Here is a 20,507-nt window from a genome sequence, read left to right on the forward strand (position 1 = left end):
GTGTCAATGATCTCAGTCCCAGGCTGTTTACTTTGGTTGCTAGAGAGAAAGAAGGGATATTGTCCAGGGCGTCAGGCTGGCTGACTGCTGGGGGAGAAAAGGGGATATTCCACGCCTACCAGGAAATCACCAGGAAGCTGTCTAAGGTACTGAAACAGAACACCACAGAGTCAATAAAACCAAAAAACCCCAAACCCGTTGCTGTCAGTCAATTCTGACTCACTGCGATCCTATCGGACAGAGTACAGCTTCCTCAGAGGGTTTCCAAGGCTGTAATCTTTACGGAAGCAGACTGCCACATCTTTCTCCCATGGAGCCAATGGTGGGTTGGCGCTGCCAACCTTTCAGTTAGCAGCCAAGTGCTTAACCACTGTGCCACCAGGGCTCCCAGCAGAGTCAATAGGGACAGCAAAATGACCACTCACAGATCCTCAATCTGCTTCTAACAATTTTCAGGGAACTAAAAGGACTGTATAAAACTGGGGACATATTTTAGTATTTAAAAGCAGTAACTTAAAAAGAGTAGTAACCTACTGGTAGTGCAATGGCTTCCTGGCATCTTGGTTGTGGTACTGGGATGGTAAGTGATACCATTTGTTCTGGAATAAAACACCGATTCTTAATTTAGGCTACATGGGAGGTCCTGGAACTACGCACCAATCTGGTACTTCTCTCTGCTAATCCCGTTGCCTATTGGACACATAATAATTACTTTTTGGTACTACTGACTCCTTTCAAAGAGGACTAGATAGAGTCAAAGTGTGGCATGACAGAGTCAGGTCTGGCTGCTGTTGATGACAACAGTGATTCCATTTTTATATCTATTGAATACTTTGTACTTAAGAATATTACCTAATATCTTCATTTTAAGTGCAGAGAGACTGAGGTATGAGGTGGTTATATTAATTGGCCAAAGGTGTGGATCCAGTGTCCGAGTTTTATTTATTCTGATTCTGTATCTGTTTTTCTTCTTTTCCATGTTTGTTTATTCACAAAGAAATTACTGGAAATTTAAGAGGGGAACCCCCAAATATATCAAAACCATTATTTCTTCAATGCTGTTCGTTCTTGTCCTTTCATGATAACAATACCTTGTACTTGCTCAGCACTTTAGAAGGGACTTTTGCATAAATTTTCTACATCTCCTAATTTAGGAGATTGTTGTCACACCACTGGTCCCCACGGAGGTCAGACAGGCAGTGGTGATTCAGGGCCTTACCCCTCTTATTCTTTTGGATTGTATTAAGCATTTCCAAAATATGATGTCATGAAGTTACATATTATTAGGATGGCAAAAGCAGTTTCTAGACACTTGATGGCAATTTGTTGATGATGATCACACATAGGTGGCCTTTGATGCAAAGGTACAGGCTTGATTTGGACTTCAATCTAAGGAGGAGCGAGCCCCTAGTCTGGTATGATTTACCAACTGATGCTATGTCCTGAAATTCCACTGAGATCAGTGGTTTTAAAGTATCACAGTACATCCCTGACTTCACAGTACATGAAGCTATAATATGGCTTAAGCGATGAGGGAGTGGCTTTGTATTTCTAATTCAAGTGTCTGTATATTTTAGAGACTATTAGAGCACTTTTTACCTGACACTGAGTTATCAGAAAGATTATAGTAGGAGCTGTGCCACTGGGTCAGCCTTCCAGGAGTGGGCAGAGCTCAATCCATTCAGTATTGGAGTGAGGTCACCATAACTAGTAGTTTTTAAATATAGTCGATTCTCAAATAGATCATTAAACCTCCTCCCCACCAAACTTAAAAATAAGGAACAAGAAGGCCTGGTATGAAAATCCACCTGCCCTCTTTTCCCATCTGTGATGATGATATGCAGTGGAATTAGCCAAAGATGGACCATAGGAAGAGAAACCTGGGTGATATACACCCTGGATAATCAATTCCTAAGTCATAAAGGATTGATTGTAACTTGCAGGACAATGGGTAACTTCCCCACATAAAGTTGAAATACCAGTACAGAAGCAGCCTCCCATTTACCACTGTGGGATCAGCATGCAGATTAGATCACTCTTTTTTTGAAGAGTCCCTTTTTTTTTTTTTTTTTTTTTACCAAGGATGAAAACCATACATAGCTATTGCACTACCAATAGGTCAAGTCATGCTACAAATGCCCATGTGTTTGTAGGATGCCAATGGCTACTGCTACTGGAAATAATTCCAGTCACTCCCTTGACTAGTATTGCTGCTTGGTCTTCAGGGTTCACCTCGATGTATAGCATTAATGATAGTTAAAGAAGAATTATCCACAGACCACAACGGATCAATAACAGCCTGTGTATACTTTCGGGCAGGAGGAGTGACAGTGGAATCTTGCCTGTCATTTTTCTTAAATGAAGACTAAATCCCTACACACACACACACACATACACACACACCTCACAGGGTTATAGCAGAATGGAAAGAGTGAGCAGGAATCAATAACTGAGGGCTATAGGTTAAATGACTAGGGTTGGTACACTTAGGTCGACTGACCAGAGGGTGGTCTTCACTTTGTGACGTGGAATACCACAAAGAAGCTGCACGGTTATTTCATCTGTTTACACGTTTTCTTTGTATTCTGCTCAACTGCCACTGAAAACAGTAGCCCATCCTTGGGACATAAAAATAAGGCTGTGGAGGAGGGGATCTTTCAGATACCCAATAGTTACAACAACAAAAAGTCAACAGCAACCAAATGGGCAACAGCTGCTCAAAAGCAAAGAGGAGAAGGCAGAAAGGGACTGGAAACCTGGACTAATGAACATGGGAAACCCAAGGTGTACAGGGAAAGGGGACGAGGACTGACACATTGTGGAGATTGCAACCAATATCACAGAATAATTTGTGTATACATTTTTGAATGAGAAACTAATTTGCGCTGTAAACTTTCACCTAAAACATAATGAAATTACAAAAAAAAAAAAAAAGCCGGCAGCAAGTGTGGCACCTATGGTATGTAAAACAACCAAGGAAAATTCTGGAAGGAGTTACCAAGATAAACATGAGACTACTAAAGAAACAACAACAGCAATAACAAAAGACAAAAGAAAAGGCTTAGCAAGAGACCAGATCTTCTTGAAGAAGGGGCCTTTTTTAGTGCTAGCGTTGTCCACCTTTTTCAGTCCAATGATTTCCTTATCCTTATAGGACTGGGCCCAGTGTCGCAGAAGAAAAATCCCCACAGCTAGACATCGACTTTGGAATGGTGATGATGTCTCGTTACAAAGCTAAACCCAACAGAACAACCCTACGCAAAGAACACCTTTTTGCTTTACCCTAAACAGATGAAACATCCCATATAAAAAAAAAAAAAAAAAAAATCCCATATAGTATCATTTAATTCCTCACAAGGAGAAGTCAAAGAACTCAGAATGAGAAATGTGATGGTTTTCACATCACAAACACGGGCATGGCCATGGCCAGATTCTAGGGCAGTGAAACAATTTTGCATCCACATCCCTTCGTCTCACAGTGCCTGTCTCTACTCTGGACCTTGATGCTTCTGAAGTCCCCTGGAGTTTGACATATATTACAATAGTTTTTGCACCAAGATTAACATGGCACAGGAGGAACAGGCTACCACGGAGCTGTGTCATCTTACCTTTCCCATACATATCCTACGGGCTCCCTTTATTCTCATAGTACTCATTTTGAGGTGACTTTTCAGGCCAGGTAAAAGGGACCACATGGACCACTCACCATGATTTCTCCTCCCAGCATAGCAGGTCTCAGGGAAGGCATCTGGCCTCTTTGGACTCATAACAACTGAGGCTAGGGCCCTGTGCTGGATGAATACATCTCAGCAAATCCCCAAACAATACTCCTAGTCACTGAACTTCCATTAGGTTGCACCCGTTTGTGCATGTGTGTGTGCACATACACACACGTGCAAAAATCCCATCTCCTCCCCACAATCCATACACCTGATCATGTGGTCCATTGAAACACAACTTGTCTGGATGCAAAAAAATAAATCTCTGCAGAAGCTGTTATTTTTAGAAGCCTCCTTATTTATCCCTCCAGAATGCCAACCGTTTTGGCTTGGCATTCATCTCAAACCAAGCATGGTGCATGCCCAGGGCAAAGCAACCTGTATCGTGCTGGAAGGGACCCGTATCTTCAGTGCAGCTCAGAATGTAACCAACACTAGATACTCGAACAGAAAGCACCGCACATTCAGATTCCAACCAATTCAACACACACTTAGAGAGTGCCTACTGTGCACAGGGCATGGTACCAGGTCCCTTTTTATTTGGGTCAAGTCCGAACAAAAAAGGACCAGGGTCGGATATGACGGAGGTGTGTGTGTGTGTGCGTGCCGCCTGCGTATGCTTACAAGCACACAGGTTTATATGGGTACTACTGAATGGAAAATCTGGCTTTTTATTTGTTCATATCTTGTTTTTTTTTCTTAAATAGAGTTTTATGACTATTTAAGGTATGAGAGGAAATTATATCTGTTTTGGCCAGTTGTGGGCAGCCCTCTTTTACTTTTGTCTTCCAGAGACTTCCTTAGACAAAAGGAAAGGAGTGAGGTGTGTTCAAGGACCACCCCCCCCCGACCCCAAGTGGTGAGGAACCCCACTCCCCTGACTGACAGGACGCCCTCCCCCAGTGGAACCCTCTCCTGGGCTTGCTTCACTCTTGGCGACTTCAGCGCATCTGTCCCCCACCCCCCAAGTGAAGACCTGAGATTGAACGTGGATTTCTGTTCTCCACCAACTCTGCAGCAAGGGCCCTGCTAGAGGCGTCGTTTCCTGTCATCTCCGCTTCCTGCTCCCAAGTAGAGGCACCTAAACAGAGATTAGATTTCTGGTTTCAAGGCATATCGAACCAAGCACGCCGACTGAACAGGAGTTAGTTAGCTCGGTCTCTCTTCTTTAGGATAGATCCCTGGTCTGAGTGTTCCTCGATGGCAAAACGACCAGGAGAGAGTTGATTTGCATCTTAAGACCTATGGGTAACGCTTCTGGAGTGGGGAGTTTTATTTAGCAACTGCTTGAACTTGTGTACGGGGTCGGGAACGAGGTGGAGCTGACCCCGATTGGGCTGTCGGAGATGGGGGTGTGGGTGGTGCCCACGGCCACACTGACGCCCCGGGCCTCGATGATGGCAGACAGGAGCTGCTGCTGCTGCTGGCGCAGGGTGTCTGCGATGAGCAGGGGCAGGGAGTTGAAGCTGGCGGTGAGGTGCTCCAGCTTGGACTCCAGGCTCCCAATCTGCTTCTCCAGGTCTTCGCTGCGATCATTGAGTTCTGTGATTAAGTCATACATGACGTTCTGCATCTGCGTGGAGAAACAGAGACACAGAGGGACGACAGGTCACCACAAAGGAATCTGCAATGGGAAAAAGCAAACCACCTTCTCCACATTACAGTAGGGGCAACAGCCACACCAGCTCTGTCTGACCTGCCTGAGGAAGGAAAAGCGGTTTACCTGCCTGGAGACGTGGAGGCTGAAGCAGGCACAGCAATTAAAAAAAAAAAAAAAAATTATTATAAAATGATGGATATCATGAAGACTGTCAATGTCACTGAACTGTACACGTAGAAATTGTTGAAATGGTGTATTGTTGACTGTGTATATTTTCGCCAATAAATAAAATTTTAAAAAAAGGAGAAGAAAAAAACATAATGGATATTAATTATAAAAATTGAAAAATACATATAAAGAAAAAGCAGCAGCATGTTTTTGGAGTCTCTACACCATCCTACTAAGAAGCCCTGGTGGTGCAGTGGTTAAGCACCCAGCCGTTTGCCAAAAAGTCAGCGGTTTGAATCCACCAGCTGCTTACTCTGTGAGAGAAAGATGTAGCAGTCTGCCTCCCTAAAGGTTTACAGCCTTAGAAACCCTATAGGGGCAGTTCTACTCTGTCCTACAGGGTCCCTGTGAGTTGAAATCAACTTGACGGCAATGGTAAACCGTCCCTATGGTCTTACTACACCAAACCTGTCAACTCCTATGGCTGCTGGATACAATGATTAAGGAGAAGGAACTGTGTGTTGCGGGGGTCGGGGGTGGGAATGAACAATGCAACAGATTTATAATTAGTAGGCCCCAGGCTCAAATACCAAGTCTGCAGCTCACTAGCAATGTGCCCTGAGTCAGGCCACTTGACCACTCTGAACCTTGGTCTCCTGAGTTTAAAATAAAAGTTAATAATAACTTCGCATAGCTATGAAGTTATTGGCCCCACCCCTCAGTCTATTTTCAGCAGAGCACCCAGAATGTAAAATGTAAGCCATGTCATGCCACTCCTCTGCTCAAAACCCTGCAGTGGCTCCCATGTCACTCAGAACGAGAGTCAATGTCCATCTGTGGATGATCCACGCCCCCTGGTTCCCCATCACTGCTGTGAGCTCCTAACCCAATGTCCCCTGTACTCACCTCAACCTGTTCTTGCTTCCTTGCTGTTTCATACCCAGTGGGTGGGTTCCTGCCTTAGGCCTGTTTCTTCCACCTGGAAGGCTACAGTGGGTGCCCCCCTTCAGGCCGAGGCACTTATCCCCCAGCTGCTGGGGGTGTTGTCTGCTGATGGCTCACAGCTGAGCTCCTGCCTCAAGCATAGTCCTCAGCCAAAGGAAGCTACCTCCAAGGGGGTTACAGCCCCTCGCCTGCCTGGTTAGTGAGGAGGGACAGAGGCCCGGTCCACTTTGTCTGAATTTGGGACATCTCTGAAGGGCCCATTCCATCTCTAAGCTACCATGAGTTGGGGGGCAGACTTGACGGCAGCTAACAACATCACCAGCACACTAGACAATCTGCTTATTCCTTCTGTTTATTGTTCATTGTCTGTCACCTCCTCCTCAAGGGCAGGGATCTTTGCCTGTTGTGTTCACTGATGTATCTCAAGGGCCTAAAACAGTGTCTGGCACACAGAGGATACTCAACAAACATTTGTTGATGGATGAATGTATACAAGTATGCTTAGCAAGGGTGTCTGTCTGCACATGATTGGTCCTAGAGATGTTAGCAGAACGAATGAATGGATAAAGAAATGGCACAGATAAAAACCACCGTGCCTTTCATCCTTTAGCCAAGGTGGTTTTGACTGATGGGGAAAGACCTTCCCGTCACAAAAATTTCTATGTCTGTAAAATAACAACAACAAAATAATACTAAGTAAGAGATGAATACTTCCAAGGGGGCCTAGCATAGGGCCTGTCTCTGTACAGCCCGTGCTCAGTAAGGTTTTGTGAATGAATATTGAAGGAGGTGGTAAGTGCATGGGGAAAAAAATGGGGTAATCCCAAGGAACACAGAATAAAACTTAAAAATAATAAACTAAATTGCCTTCTGAGAGTTAAGTCATAAAACCAGGCCAGAGCAGAGCTAAATAAAGGGATCTCGTGCTAAATGCATCACTTTCCTTCCTCAATCTGCTATTTTCCCAGGGCTCCCTGTTTCCATGGATGGCACCGTCATTCCCTCCGTGGTCCAGGCTAGAAGCCTGGGCGTCATTCTGGGCACCTCTTCCCCCTCCTCCCTCACATCCCACCAGTACAGAGTCCCATCAGCTCTACCTCTAAATATCCCTTGAATTCAATTCCCTGAATTGGAACTCAACAATTTTAGTTCTAACCACTGCCAGCTCTCACCCAGACCATTGCAACGGCTTCCTAAATGGTTTCGTAGACTCCACCCTGGCCCCAAAATATTTCTGCTGCAGCCAGAGGGCTATTTCTAAAACACAAATCTGAACAAGTCACTGTCCTGTTAATTAAAAGCTTCCCACGGCTCCCCACTGCCCTCAGGATAAGGTAAATCCCCTATCCTGCTGGGTGAAGTCCTCTGCTCTCTGTCTTCTGCTCATTTCTCCAGCCTCATCTTTCACCACTGCCCTTTGCACCCTCACCCCAGCACACGGAGCCACCCTCCATACAGGGACATGTGATGCACGCTCTCGCCTTCAGGCCATTAGCCTAGTTGTTCCCTCTGCCTAGAGCACAGCCCCCCAGCTCTCCCTGGTTTAATCCCAGTCACCTGTGGGGCCCCCAGGGCTGTGTTAGAAGGCCAGCCTGTACGCTCCCCAAACACCCTTTACTCACTTCTACCGTGGCACTCAATGCCCTGTGGCACCGGTGCACAGGGCCTGGCCTACACTTAGTAAACATTTGTTGAATTAGTGATCAGAAAAAGGAAATGGGAACCAGAGAGGGAGAGAGGAAAGAGAGCAGAGAAAAAGGAGAGTCACAGAAGCAAACATTGGCAGTGCCCACACCAGCACCCACCAGGAGAAGATGCCTTGGCCATTGGACCCAGAGGAGCCCCCTCCCTACCACTGGCAAGGCTTTCGCCTTTAGCACATCAAGCAGGTGGTGTTAACAGATGCTGTGATGCACTCAAGTGATAGAGTCATGTCCCATCGTTCTGACTCCACTCCTATCAGGCTACTTTTCAATGACAATTTGACTTCCTGTGTTGGCCTGAAGGTCCCTAGGTGGCACAAATGGTTTGTGCTTGACTAGCCCCTGTGGCATAGTGGTTAAGAGCTCAGGCTGCTAACCAGAAGGTCAGCAGTTCAATTCCACCAGCCGCTCCTTGGAAACCCTATGAGGCAGTTCTACTCTGTTCTCTAGGGTGACTATCAGTTAGCATCAACTTGACGGCACACAACAACAACAACTAAGCTAAAAGGAGTCCTGGTGGCACGATGTTTAAATGCTCAGCAGCGAGCCCAAAGGTTGGCAGGTCAACCCACCCAGTGGTTCCACATGAAAAAGACCCAGTGATTTGCTCCCATAAAGATTAGCCTATAAAACACCACGGAGCAGTTCTACTCTGTAATGGGTCACCATGAGTTGGAATCAATGCAACAGCATAAGGTTTGGTTTGGATTTTGGTGTTGGTCTGCAGAGAGTCCTAGTCTGGTGACAGCCATATTTCTCCTGGGGAATTAACAAATGCCATCCTGGCTGTGTACACCAGTCTTGTGAGCAAGATTCCAGCTGACTACTTGCCCCACAGGAACTGATGCAGAAGAAGGAGGAGTCCTCAGACGTGAGCAAAGGCAGCCCCTCTCCCATTAGCTCTGCTGTTTCCAGAGCAGGACGCAGTATCCTGGATGCCCTCATGAAAGTACTTCCATCCTTAATTAACGTTCCCAGAAACTCCTCAAGGTGCACATCCTTCCTGGAACGTGCAGAACCACAAACATACATGACCCAAGGGGCTCTGAACTCAGAACCTGGCCCCTGGGTTTCAGCCCTGGTGCTGCCACTGCCAACTGCCCAACCTTGGGACGGTCACCTTGCTCCTTTGAATCTTGGTGTCCTCATTTATATTCATAATCAGAACTACCACTTGCAAAACACTTTATAGTTTACAAAGCATTTCCACAGATATCACCTTATTTGATCATTGGAGCCTCAGATGTTAGGAATTATTTTTGCATTTCAATGGGAGAAATCGAAGCTATCAAATAAAGAGGCCAAGCCATCTCTGTATCCCTGTAAGATAACTATTCAATATAGAAACTAATATCTGGAGGCCACATGCCCTATTCTTAATCTAGAGAGGACCAAAGGGCACGGTGGAGAGGTGGGGAGGTGGGAGGACGAAGCACAAAGAAAGCAGAGAGAGTGAACATGGCATTATCGGCTCCCCTGTTCCGTTGCCTGGTGACAGGATTTGGGGGGGGTGGCACGGGGAGGTGGACCAGTGTGAAATATGCTAAGCTGCTACCAGGGCCTTGAGTGAATCTCCTGGGAGGAAAAAGACAAAGACTGGAAGAATGTCAGAATTCATTTCCTCTCCAGATCTCCTACCAGGCCACTCACAGCCGTCCCCTCCCACCCCCCCACATCGTCCTTAACCCTTTCCCACACACACTTGCTTTCTAGACAACTTGGTCCCCTGGTGATTTAAGGTTTAGCCCACCTAGTACCCATGAGTGTCTGTCCAGTTCCCTGAGGTTTTTGCTTCACCCCTTCTCTTCTGTGCTGGGCCCCATCTCTGTAAGAGGCAGTGGGTGCCACTGCAGAAAGGAAGCTTTAAAGTCCAGTTTGCCTGACATTCCTAGGAGAACATGGCCACTTCAGTGTGTCCTGCCAAGGTAAAGGAAATACTGCTATCTCTAGAAGAAAGATCTTGACATATTTTCTGGGCTATTCCTGAAGCTCAGAGAATGATTTCCCTATTCACAGGGGTGGGCCCCTACCCCCACCCCACCCCCACCCCATCCCCCATTCCCCACTCCCCTACCCTGTTTGCCCTACACAATACACTTCCTGGCCACAGCTGATTGGTTCATGAGTGGACACATGACCCAAACTGGCCAATCATATAATCTCTTCTGAGAATTTAGAATTAGGACCGACAGGGGCCATTAGTCTTTGCCCGAGGCTAGAGTTATAATATGTACTCTGCAGATTGGGGCCCACCATAATCTGCTGTGGAGACAGGAGGATAGAAAGCTGTCAAGAGAGAAGGGAGAGAGAAAGAGAGGGAGAATTGAAGCAGGCACTTAAACAGAAGGAGAGAGAAGAGATGGTAAGGAAGTGCTTCTTGGGTCGTGAGGACTTCCCAGGTCCCTGGCTCTGGCCAGTTCCTTCTGAAGCCTGACCACGTGCTTGCTTTGACATTCCAAAAGCCAGGAATGAGACTCCCTTGTATCGCTGTAGACCCCCAGTGGTGCCAGCAGTTTTCGATTGGCTGCTAACCTAAAGATTGGTTTGAACCCAGCCAGCAGCACCATGAAAGAAAGGCCTGGCAATCCGCTTTGGTAAAGATTACAGCCAAGAAAACCCCATGGGGGATGGCCGTTCTACTCTGTAACATATGGGCCCACCATGAGTCAGAAACAACTCAATGGCAGTGGATTTTTTTTTTTTTTTTTTTGTATTATAGTAAATTCCTCCATTTTTAAACCCAGGTCCAGTGGGTTTCTGATATTGGAACCCAAGAGTAATAACGAACACATTCCAAAACCCTGGAGTTCTCCCCTGCACTCTGGTGTTTCCGAGATCCATCCCTGTACTCCCCAGCCTCCAGGCTCTGGGGAACTCCACTCTCCACCTAAGTACCCTCCTCTAGACGCACACAGGCCTGTGGGCTTCTCCCCGACAGTGCCCAGCCACTTATCCCTGATTGGAATCCTAACAGGCTGGAGGCCCTTCTTTTGGCTTGATCCCTTTATTAAACAAGGCGCCTGCACGTGGCCCCGTAACCAGCAATTTCTTTGATTGCACCCTCTTTTCAAAGGGTGCTTAATTTGCCTGAGGGAGTTCCTCTCTCTTACCCAGGGAACGTGTTCCATTATGGTAATTGACATCTGCTGGAACGTTCTGCCAGCCTGGCCCTGGGCTGTACACTTGATACACAATTTCTACCAAGCGGCAGTGAGCGGAGGGGGCTGAGGAGGGGGAGGCCCCTTTCTTCAATGGCGCGTACACTTAGCTCCGCCAGCGGTGCAGCCTTGGGTACCTTCGCTTTAGTGATTTGCAGGAGAAGCAAGTTTCTTGACAGGATTTACAGCAGTTCAGTGCCAGAAACACAGAATGATAATGTGATATCCAGCCCAGGGCTCTCAAAGGAGGGCTTTCTTTTTTGGCATCTTCACATTCACCCTAGACTATCTGCCTCTTGAGAAGAAGTCAGAGAAATGTGTTCCCTCCCTGATTTGGGGTCAGAAAAACTGGGGTTTAAGGATTGGAGAATGCCAGAAAATGAATCTTCAGTTACAGCAGGAAAACAGACGGATCTTCTTAAGTGTAGCCTCATCAGTCATCAGCGCCATCATGAGGACCGGAATCATCATCATTCTGGTCCTCATCAATGTGCTTCCAAACCGGTTGCCCTCAAGTTGAATCTGATTCATAGCGACCTCAAGTATGCCGAGTAGAACTGTGCTCCATAGAATTTTCAATGGCTAATTTTTTGGGAGCAGACTGCCAGGCCTTTCTTCCAAAGTGCCTCTGGGTGGAATCAAACCGCCAGCCTTTCCATGAGCAGCTGAGCACTTTAACTGCTTGCATCACCCAGGGACTCTGAATGGGCTCCATCTCTATGCAAACTCAAGCGCCTTCTTAAAAGCCCCTGATGCCCAGCTGATAAAACAACACACTAAAAAGATAACGGGTCAGCTTATTAATCCCAAACAAAGGCAAACCCGAGCTATTTAACTTAAGAAATAAGTGCCAGGTTTTAAAAGACAAGACACACTGGTAGATTGCAAACGTCAAGAACTTGAACCTAGATTATTTTTTTAACCAAAGAGGAATTGTTCTTTCTTGTCCGGACACAGCCAGGTCTTCACAGCCGCAGTTGAGAAATCTACATGCCAGTATCTGAAAACTCTTGAGGGTGTCTTCAGATTCTGCTACTCACCTTGGAAAGGTCCACCAGGGTGTTGGCTTGGTCGCTCAGCTTCCTCTGCTCCATCTTGACACTCCTCAGCCTGTAGGAAAAAGTCATGACGTCATATCCTGCAAGTGCATGGAAAGGTTTCGCCCAACTAGTAGTTTCTACACCCACATCGATTCATCTGATGTTGGAATTCAGCAAGGGAACCTTGAACATAGGTAACAATGGGCCAGAATCAAGGGCTCGTCAAAGTCCCCAAGAAAGCAAACTCTCGTCTCCACGAGTGCTTGGCCTCAGTTGTGTTAGTTTCCTCACTCTCCTCAGATCATTTCCCTCCTCCTATGCCTTTTCCTGGAAATCCTGGTGGCATAGTGGTTAGTTAGCTGCTAACCTAAAGGTCGGCAGTTCGAATCCACCAGGCACTCCTTGGAAACTCTATGGGGCAGTTCTACTCTGTCCTGTAGGGTCACTATGAGTTGGAATCAACTCAATGACAATGGTTTTTTTTTTTTTTTTTGTATCCCCTTGCCTAAGAGGTCTGTGGGTGGTGGGAATGGTTAAGCATTTGACAACTAACTGAAAGGTTGGCTGTTTGAACCCACCCAGAGGTGCCACAAAGGAAAGGTCTCAGCCTTGAAAACCCAATGGAGTGCAGTTTTACTCTGCTCACGTAGTGTAGAACTGGATTAGATTGGATGGCAACTGGTTTGCTTTTTTTTTAAATGCCTTTCCCAAGGCTGTGCTTTCCACCTTGAATGCCCTACTTTCAAGCTTTCAGGGTGTCCCAGAACGCCAGGTCAGAATAGATGTTTTCATCCTCTACTCTTCCCGTATATATTTATGAGTCAGAATTGACTCCACGACAACGGGTTTTTTTGTTCGTTTGTTTATTATCCATAGGAAGGAGCCCTGGTAGCACAACGGTTAAGTACTCGGCTGCTAACTGAAAGGTTGATGGTTCAAATCCACCCAGTGCTTTGTGGGAGAAAGACCGAGTGAGCTATTCCTGTAAAGATTACAACCCAGAAAACCCTACGGAGCAGTTCTACTCTGTCCTATAGGATCGCTAGGAGTCGAAATCGACTCGATGGCGCACAACAACAACAACAAACATTATGCATAGCACCAGTCACGGTTTGTTCTGCTTTGAGTTGTTGTTGTTGATGTGTGTGTATGAAGAACGTGAGCACCTTCAAGGTTTTACTCTAACGTTTCACTTCCTCAGCATCCTGCCCAATGCCTGGCACATGGCAGACACACTAGGTAAGTAAACAGACTGCTCTGGGTCTGTCACCACCCCCATGCCTATCAAGTGGGACTGTTCTTGCCTCCTGAGTCTATCAGAATTCCTGATAGAGCCACGGCGTCCCCCCACTCCTGCTGTGGTCACCTGGCGGCTAAGCTCCTTGGCATACTCACTGGTGGATTGCTTGGAGGAACTTCCTCTGGTGCTTCCTGACTTTGGCGTGGTCAATCTTCTTTAGCAGCTTTGTGTGTTTATAGATTAGCCAGGTTTCCCGAAGGACGTTGGCTGCAGCATTCTTGATCTAAGGAAAAAGAAATAAGGCAAGCTGCTATCAGGTTAATTTTCCTAGGTTCACATAATATGTTTTTTGTGTTTGCTGATACCCGTTACCTTATAAGGAAATGATTCTGCAGTGATCTCTTTTCTTAATGGAAATCATGAACTCTTAGAAAAGACGATTAAAATTCACCTCTTCTAGTCCTGTACTGGACACAGTAGACTGGAGCTTGAAGTTGAGGGGTGTTCCTTGTTTCTTAATGATTTCAGTACTCCCTCTTGACTGCTGTGGCTGATGCTATATTTAGACAGCCTCCATTACCAGGGCCTTGAGGCCTGGGGCGCTCTTGGAATGAATATATATATATGTCACTGCTGCCCCTGCCTACAGAGTTCTGTGCTCTACCTGAGATTTTGTTTAGGGCACATGGCACCTTTCTGGAATTCAGAGAGTAAACAGATTTCCCATAAGCTGGAATTTTAAAAGTCCTGTTTGAAGAAATGTCTTTCTCACTGAGTAGAACTATAGGTATCAACAAGTCAATTGTTTGCTTTCCCAAATGGCCGATAGCATGTACTCTGCAACTGTACATGTAAATACAATTGCAATAAATATAATTGGAATTGAAATGATTTCAAAGCAACATCTGAGAATCAGGGAAGATATCGGGGTGTGAAACCAGAGCCGCCTCTTTCCCAGGGCTGGCTCTTGGCTGTGCAAGGCAACCACACGTTTCAACATATGACGCCGTCATCTGTTGACATGGAAACCACTGATATCACCCGGCTCACGGCTGAGCTGAGACATATCAATGGCATCCAGATGGCAGAGGACAAAGTTTTAAGGCAAACACAGACATCTTCAGCAATTAGTAACAAGAGCAAGAGGAAACATTCCGCATTAAGCACAAACTAAACAGATTTTTGATTAACCGTTCCCATTTCTGTCAGCCATGCAAACTGGCACAGGTCCACAGGCCCGGGGCCTGGAAGTAAGTAGGCCAGCCTGGTAGAAATCAGGTTACTAGCCAGAAAGGATTTTAATAAAGCTGGAAGGTACAGACCTGCTTCTTCAGACTGACATCAACAGATGGGACGTTGTTAAAAGACTGAGACATGTGGGCAGGCCTAGGAAACATTGTTTTGCAGGCTGATAACTCTTGTGTATGTTTTAAAAATTTATTACCAAGGCTGGATTATATTTTTCATTGGCGCTGAAGTGATATTTTTAAAAGAACAGCTAAGTCTTCTCAGAAATGTCTAAGTGACATAAATATTGCTTTTTTGTTCAGTAAAAATCTACTGTGAAATGGTTTTAAGTGACTTAATTGCCCACCTCAGGTACTTTCTTGCCTGAAAGGAAGCAGGTGGTGGTGGGTGGAAGTTGGAAATGGTGGGTATCCCGGCAAGGAGGGGGAAGGCGGAGGAGGCAGGGGAGGCGGGGAGGGGTGCTCTCTGGGGGCTCTGCTGTGGGGCTGAAGTGGACGGTGGCCTTCTGACAGAAGAGACATCCCGGAAGGGGAGGCTTTTTGTCTGCACAGCGCATGCTTCTGCTGTCCTTTTGTAGGGAGGGGGCAATTGGACACGTGATTTCTTCTGTTTCTCCAGGTGCTTACCAGTTGTCACTGATTCAACTCAGACTCATGGTGACCTCATGTGTGTCAGTAGTGAACTGTGCTCCATAGAGTTTTCAATGGCTGACTTTTTTGGAAGTAGATGACCAGGCCTTTCTTCTCAGGCACTCCTGGGTTGACTCGAACTGCCAAACTTTTGGTTAGCAGCTGAGCGCATTTACCATTTACACTATCCAGGTGCTTAACTTCCAAGAAAAGTCTCAAAGAAAAGCAAGAGGGAAAAGCCCTGCCCCAGTATTTACTATGATCAGCAGAGACTGGAGTCTGCTCTTTGGAATACTGATGGAGTCACGGAATGTCAAAGCTGACGGGGCTTTGACAATTGTCTCTTCTGAAATTGGGAAGGCTGCAATCGACTCCGTGTTCTACCAGTTATTAAGTAGTTCTGATGCAAATGCTTATTTATCTATAAAAACCAGTTGCCATAGAGACAATTCTGACGCATGGCGACCGCATGGATGTCAGAGTAGAACTGTGCTCCACAGAGTTTTCAATAGTTGTGATCTTTTGGAAGTGGATTGCCAGGACTTTATTCCAAGGAGCCTCTGGGTGGACTTGAGCCTCTAATCTTTGGGTTAGCAGCTGATTGTGTTAACTGTTTGGACCACCCAGGGACTCCTTTAATTTGTCTATGTCTATGTTCTTGTTGTGCGCTGTCAAGCTGATTCCGACTCATAGCAACCCTATAGGACAGAGTAGAATTGCCCCATAGGGTTTTCCAGGCTGTAATCTTTTTTTTTAATTTTTATTGTGCTCTAAGTGAAAGTTTACAAATCAAGTCAGTCTCTCATACAAAAATTCATATACATCTTGCTATATACTCCTAGTTGTTCTCCCCCTAATGAGACAGCACACTCCTTCTCTCTACCTTCTATTTTCTTGTCCATTCAGCCAGCTTCTGATCCCCTCTGCCTTCTCATCTCCCCTCCAGCCAGAAGCTGCCCACATAGTCTTGTGTGTCTACTTGATCTAAGAAGCTCACTCCTCACCAGTATCATTTTCTATCCTCCAGTCCAATCCCTGTCTAAAGAGTTGGCTTTGGGAATGCTTCCTGTCTTGGGCTAACAACAGAAGGTCGGGGGACCATGACCTCCGGGATCCTTCTAGTCTCAGTCAGACCATTAAGTCTGGTCTTTTTATGAGAATTTGAGGTCTGCACCCCACTGCTCTCCTGTTCTCTCAGGGGTTCTCTGTTGTGTTCCCTGTCAGGGCAGTCATCAGTTATAGCCAGGCACCATCTAGTTCTTCTGGTCTCAGGCTGATGTGGTCTCTGGTTTATGTGGCCCTTGCTGTCTCTTGGGCTCCTAATCCAGGCTATAATCTTTATGGAAGTAGATCACCAGGTCTTTTCTCCCATGGAGCTAGAGATGGGTTTGAACCTCTGGCCTTTTGGTTAGCAGTTGAGCACTTAATCATTGTGCCATCAGGGCTCTTTTTAATTGTTTATATAAAAAAAAAAAATGTTTATAAGATGGGAGAAATTAATCCTTACCTAAAGGGTTGCTATGAGGGCCAAATGAGGCAATGATGATGGTGATGCTGCTGCTGAGGGCAACAGCCAATATTTACCAGGTGCCAGGCACTGGTCTGAGCACTTCATATGTATCAATTTATTTAATCTTCATGACAACCCTAGTAGGCAGGTACTAGTCGTCAGAATTGGCTCAACAGCAATGGGTTTGGTTTTGGTTAATAGTATCCCAGGAGCCCTGGTGGTGTAGTAGTTAAGCCCTCGGCTACTAACCGAAAGGTTGGTGGTTGAAACCCATCAGCCAATCTGAGGGAGAAAAATGTGGCAGTCTGATTCCGTAAAGACTAAGCCTAGGAAGCCCTATGGGGCTGTTCTACTCTGTCCTGTAGAGTCGCTGTGAGTCAGAATCGACTCAGAGGCAGTGGGTTTGGTCTAGGGTTGAGTATTATCCCCATTTTACAGATGAAGAAATGAAGGCATAGACCAAGACCATAAAGCTGTAAATGGTAAACAGAGTCAATGTGGATATAAGTGCTTTAATGAAGTATGAAGTATCAGAGCTATTAGTTATTCTCATCTATCCCAAACCCCCATTTTAAACATGAGGAAACAGCTTTGGAGACAGGATGTGAGGGTCAGAATCACACAGCTAGCTAATGGCAAAATCAAAGCAAGAGCCAGGTCCAAGAAGAGCATACGGTTTTCATGTGGCCTGAAGGAAAGGCCTGACTAGACTTCATCTCTACATAAACAAAACGATTTCCTGTTTTCCAGCATCAAGGAATTGGAAAGAACATTTGATTTTTTTTTTTTTTTTTAATGATCATAGGCCTTACTGAGCGATGTGGCAGAACAGGGAGCCCATGTCCTGCCCTTAACTTCAGCTCGAATGTAGGGCTGGAACCACAGCCGGGCCCGGGGAGCTGAGCGAGGCAGCGACATCATCTTTATGGGGTTGAGCAGGAGGCCCCTGAGTGATGGAGAAAGTAATGTCAAATGCAAGCCCCAGTTTTGACTCTGAAATTAATTGCCAGCAAACAGCCTAGCACAAAGCTAAGTGGATCAATATCTGCAAGAGAAAAAGAAATAGGCTTTTAACTGCATTGTGCTTTCCCAGGTTGACAGTAAATGCTATTGTGACCAGGGTCTCTCTCCAATTCAGCTGGCTGATTGCTTTGAGCATCTTTGGGGTAGGGGACAGATGAGGCCATGTGCCTCTCCTGGGATTAGCTCAACTCAGCAGGGATCCCTCCCAAGCACCATTTCCTGACAGTGGCTTGGATACCCTCTGAACTCTTCTGATGGGCAGGGGCACTGGGGGCAGAAGATGCTCCCTGGGAGAGCGGGAGGGGTGGGCTTGGGATGGAAGGAGCAAACTGGAAGGAATGAGTGTAATGGATTGAATTATGTCCCCAAAACTATGTGTTGTAAATCCTAACCTCTATGCCTGTGGTTATAATCCCATTTGGGAATGGGCTGTCTTTGTTATGTTAATGAGGCAGGATTAGTGTAAGGTGTATCTTGAGTCCATCTCTTTTGAGATATAAAAGAGATTAAACAAGTAAGCCCCAAAAAGATGCACTGTATTGGGCAAATCTGCTGCAACTGACCTCTTTAAAGTGTTAAAAAGGAAACATGTCACTTTGAGGACTGAGGTGCACCTGACCCAAGCCATGGTGTTTTCAATTGCTTCATATATGCATGTGAAAGCTGGACAGTGAATAAGGAAGACCAAAGAAGAACTGATACCTTTGAGCTGTGGTGTTGGGGAAGAATGTTGAACATATGATGGACTGCCAAAAGAACAAATAAATCTGTTTTGGAAGAAGCACCGCCAGCATACTTCTTAGAAGCGAGGATGATGAGACTTTGTCTCACATACTTTGGACATGTTATCAGGAGGGACCAGTCCCTGGAGAAGGACATCACGCTTGGTAAAGTGGAGGGTCAGTGAAAAAGAGGAAGACCCTCAACAAGATGGACTGGCATAGTGGCTGCAACAATGGACTCAAGCATAACAACGTCATATGAGGATGGCACAGGACCAGGCAGTGTTTCGTTCTGTTGTACATAGGGTCTCCATGAGTTGGAACAGACTCGATGGCACCTAACAACAGCAACAAACAAGTGAGCAGAATAGAGCAGAAATGGGAGAAGATGCCAAGCCACATGCAGATCACCCAGGAGCAGAAGCTCAAAGAGACAAGGACCTTCCTCCAGAGCTGACAGAGACAGAAAGCCTTCCCCTAGAGCCGGCACCCCAAATTCAGACTTCTAGCCTCCTAAATGAGAAAATAAACTTCTGTTTGTTATAGCCACTCACTTGTGGTATTTCTGTTATAGCAGCACTACATAACTAAGACAATGAGTGAGATGGGCCACAATTGAATGGGTTTGGGGATGGTTAGGAGAGGATCATTTATGCGTGGAAGGCTGGCTGTCCCATCTCCATAGCCCATAAATATACCAAAACCTGATGCCGTTGAGTTGATTCCGATTCATAGTGACTCTATAGGACAGAGTAGAACTGCCCCATAGGGTTTCCAAGGAGTGGCTGGTCGATTTGAACTGCAGACCTTTTTTGGTTAGCAGCTGAGCTCTTAACCACTGCACCACCAGGCAGATAGTTTTCTGTGGATCCATAAATTCTCTAAGAGAAAAAATGTATGCTTTCACCCTTATGGGGGCCAGAGAATGGACTCAGTGACCTACATACTTTAGAAAAGGGCTCTAAGATTAATGGGCCTGGGCACGTAAGTCATCTAAGATCTTGCAAATAATAATGACAGTGAACATTTACCAAGTGCTTACTCTGTGCTAAATACTTTATGTGTGCATTGTCTCATTAACCCTCAGAAAAGCCTCCTAGTAGATGGAATTATTATTCCCACTTTATTGAGCCTCTCTCAGGCTCAATTTCCTTATTCATCCATTCAAAAAGCATCCAGTGAGCACCTACGATAGCTCAGACACTGTTCCAGGAAGTGAGGATGCTGCAATGAACAAGCAGATTATGACCCTGCCCGCATGGAATTTACAATCTGTGGAGGAGACAGTAGGCATTTGGTTATAGAGTATCAGGCAGTAAGTGCTTCAAAGAAAAATAAAGCAGGACACAGGGCTGGAGAGCGAGGCAGGTGCTATTTATCAGTGAAAAGGGGACTGTTGTGATGTTTCAATGAAAACGCACTGAAAACACTCGCATAGAGCCTGGCCATAGTATGCTTAAGTACGTGGTGGCTTTATTAATACCCCTGCCCCATAAATCCCAGCTTCTTTCCCTCCTCTCCCCTCCAACAAAAGAAAACACAAAACAGAATACGTATGTCTGTTCCTGTGAGCTCTTAGCCATATCATCCCATGTCAACGGATTGTTCTGGCCACTCTATCCAATGGTAGCCTGCTACTCCATTTTATAGAGCTGCTGTCAGCTGCAGGGTTGCGATCCCTGGCTGGAGCAAATTGTTAAGCGTCTGACTACTAACCAGAAGGTTGGTGGTTGGAACCAACCCAGAGGCACCTCAGAAGAGAGGTCTGGTGACCTGCTTCTGAAAGGTCACACACTTGAAAA

General features: G+C 45.9%; 1 protein-coding gene across 2 annotated transcripts in view; it reads right to left on the reverse strand.

The window, feature by feature from the left end:
* Positions 1-4,633: 4,633 nt before the first annotated feature.
* The window catches only part of KCNN3 (potassium calcium-activated channel subfamily N member 3), a 183,509-nt gene continuing 167,635 nt past the window's right edge, over positions 4,634-20,507 (reverse strand). For both annotated transcript variants that reach the window (XM_049880648.1, XM_049880647.1), the window contains 3 exons: positions 13,729-13,856; positions 12,334-12,403; positions 4,634-5,292 (listed from right to left, as the gene is read on the reverse strand). In XM_049880648.1, the coding sequence (XP_049736605.1) occupies positions 4,996-5,292; positions 12,334-12,403; positions 13,729-13,856 (495 nt within the window). In that variant the 3' untranslated portion in view covers positions 4,634-4,995. The remainder of the gene's footprint in view (positions 5,293-12,333; positions 12,404-13,728; positions 13,857-20,507) is intronic.

Source organism: Elephas maximus, chromosome 3 (genome assembly GCF_024166365.1).
Source record: "Elephas maximus indicus isolate mEleMax1 chromosome 3, mEleMax1 primary haplotype, whole genome shotgun sequence".
NCBI classification, from domain to species: domain Eukaryota; kingdom Metazoa; phylum Chordata; class Mammalia; order Proboscidea; family Elephantidae; genus Elephas; species Elephas maximus.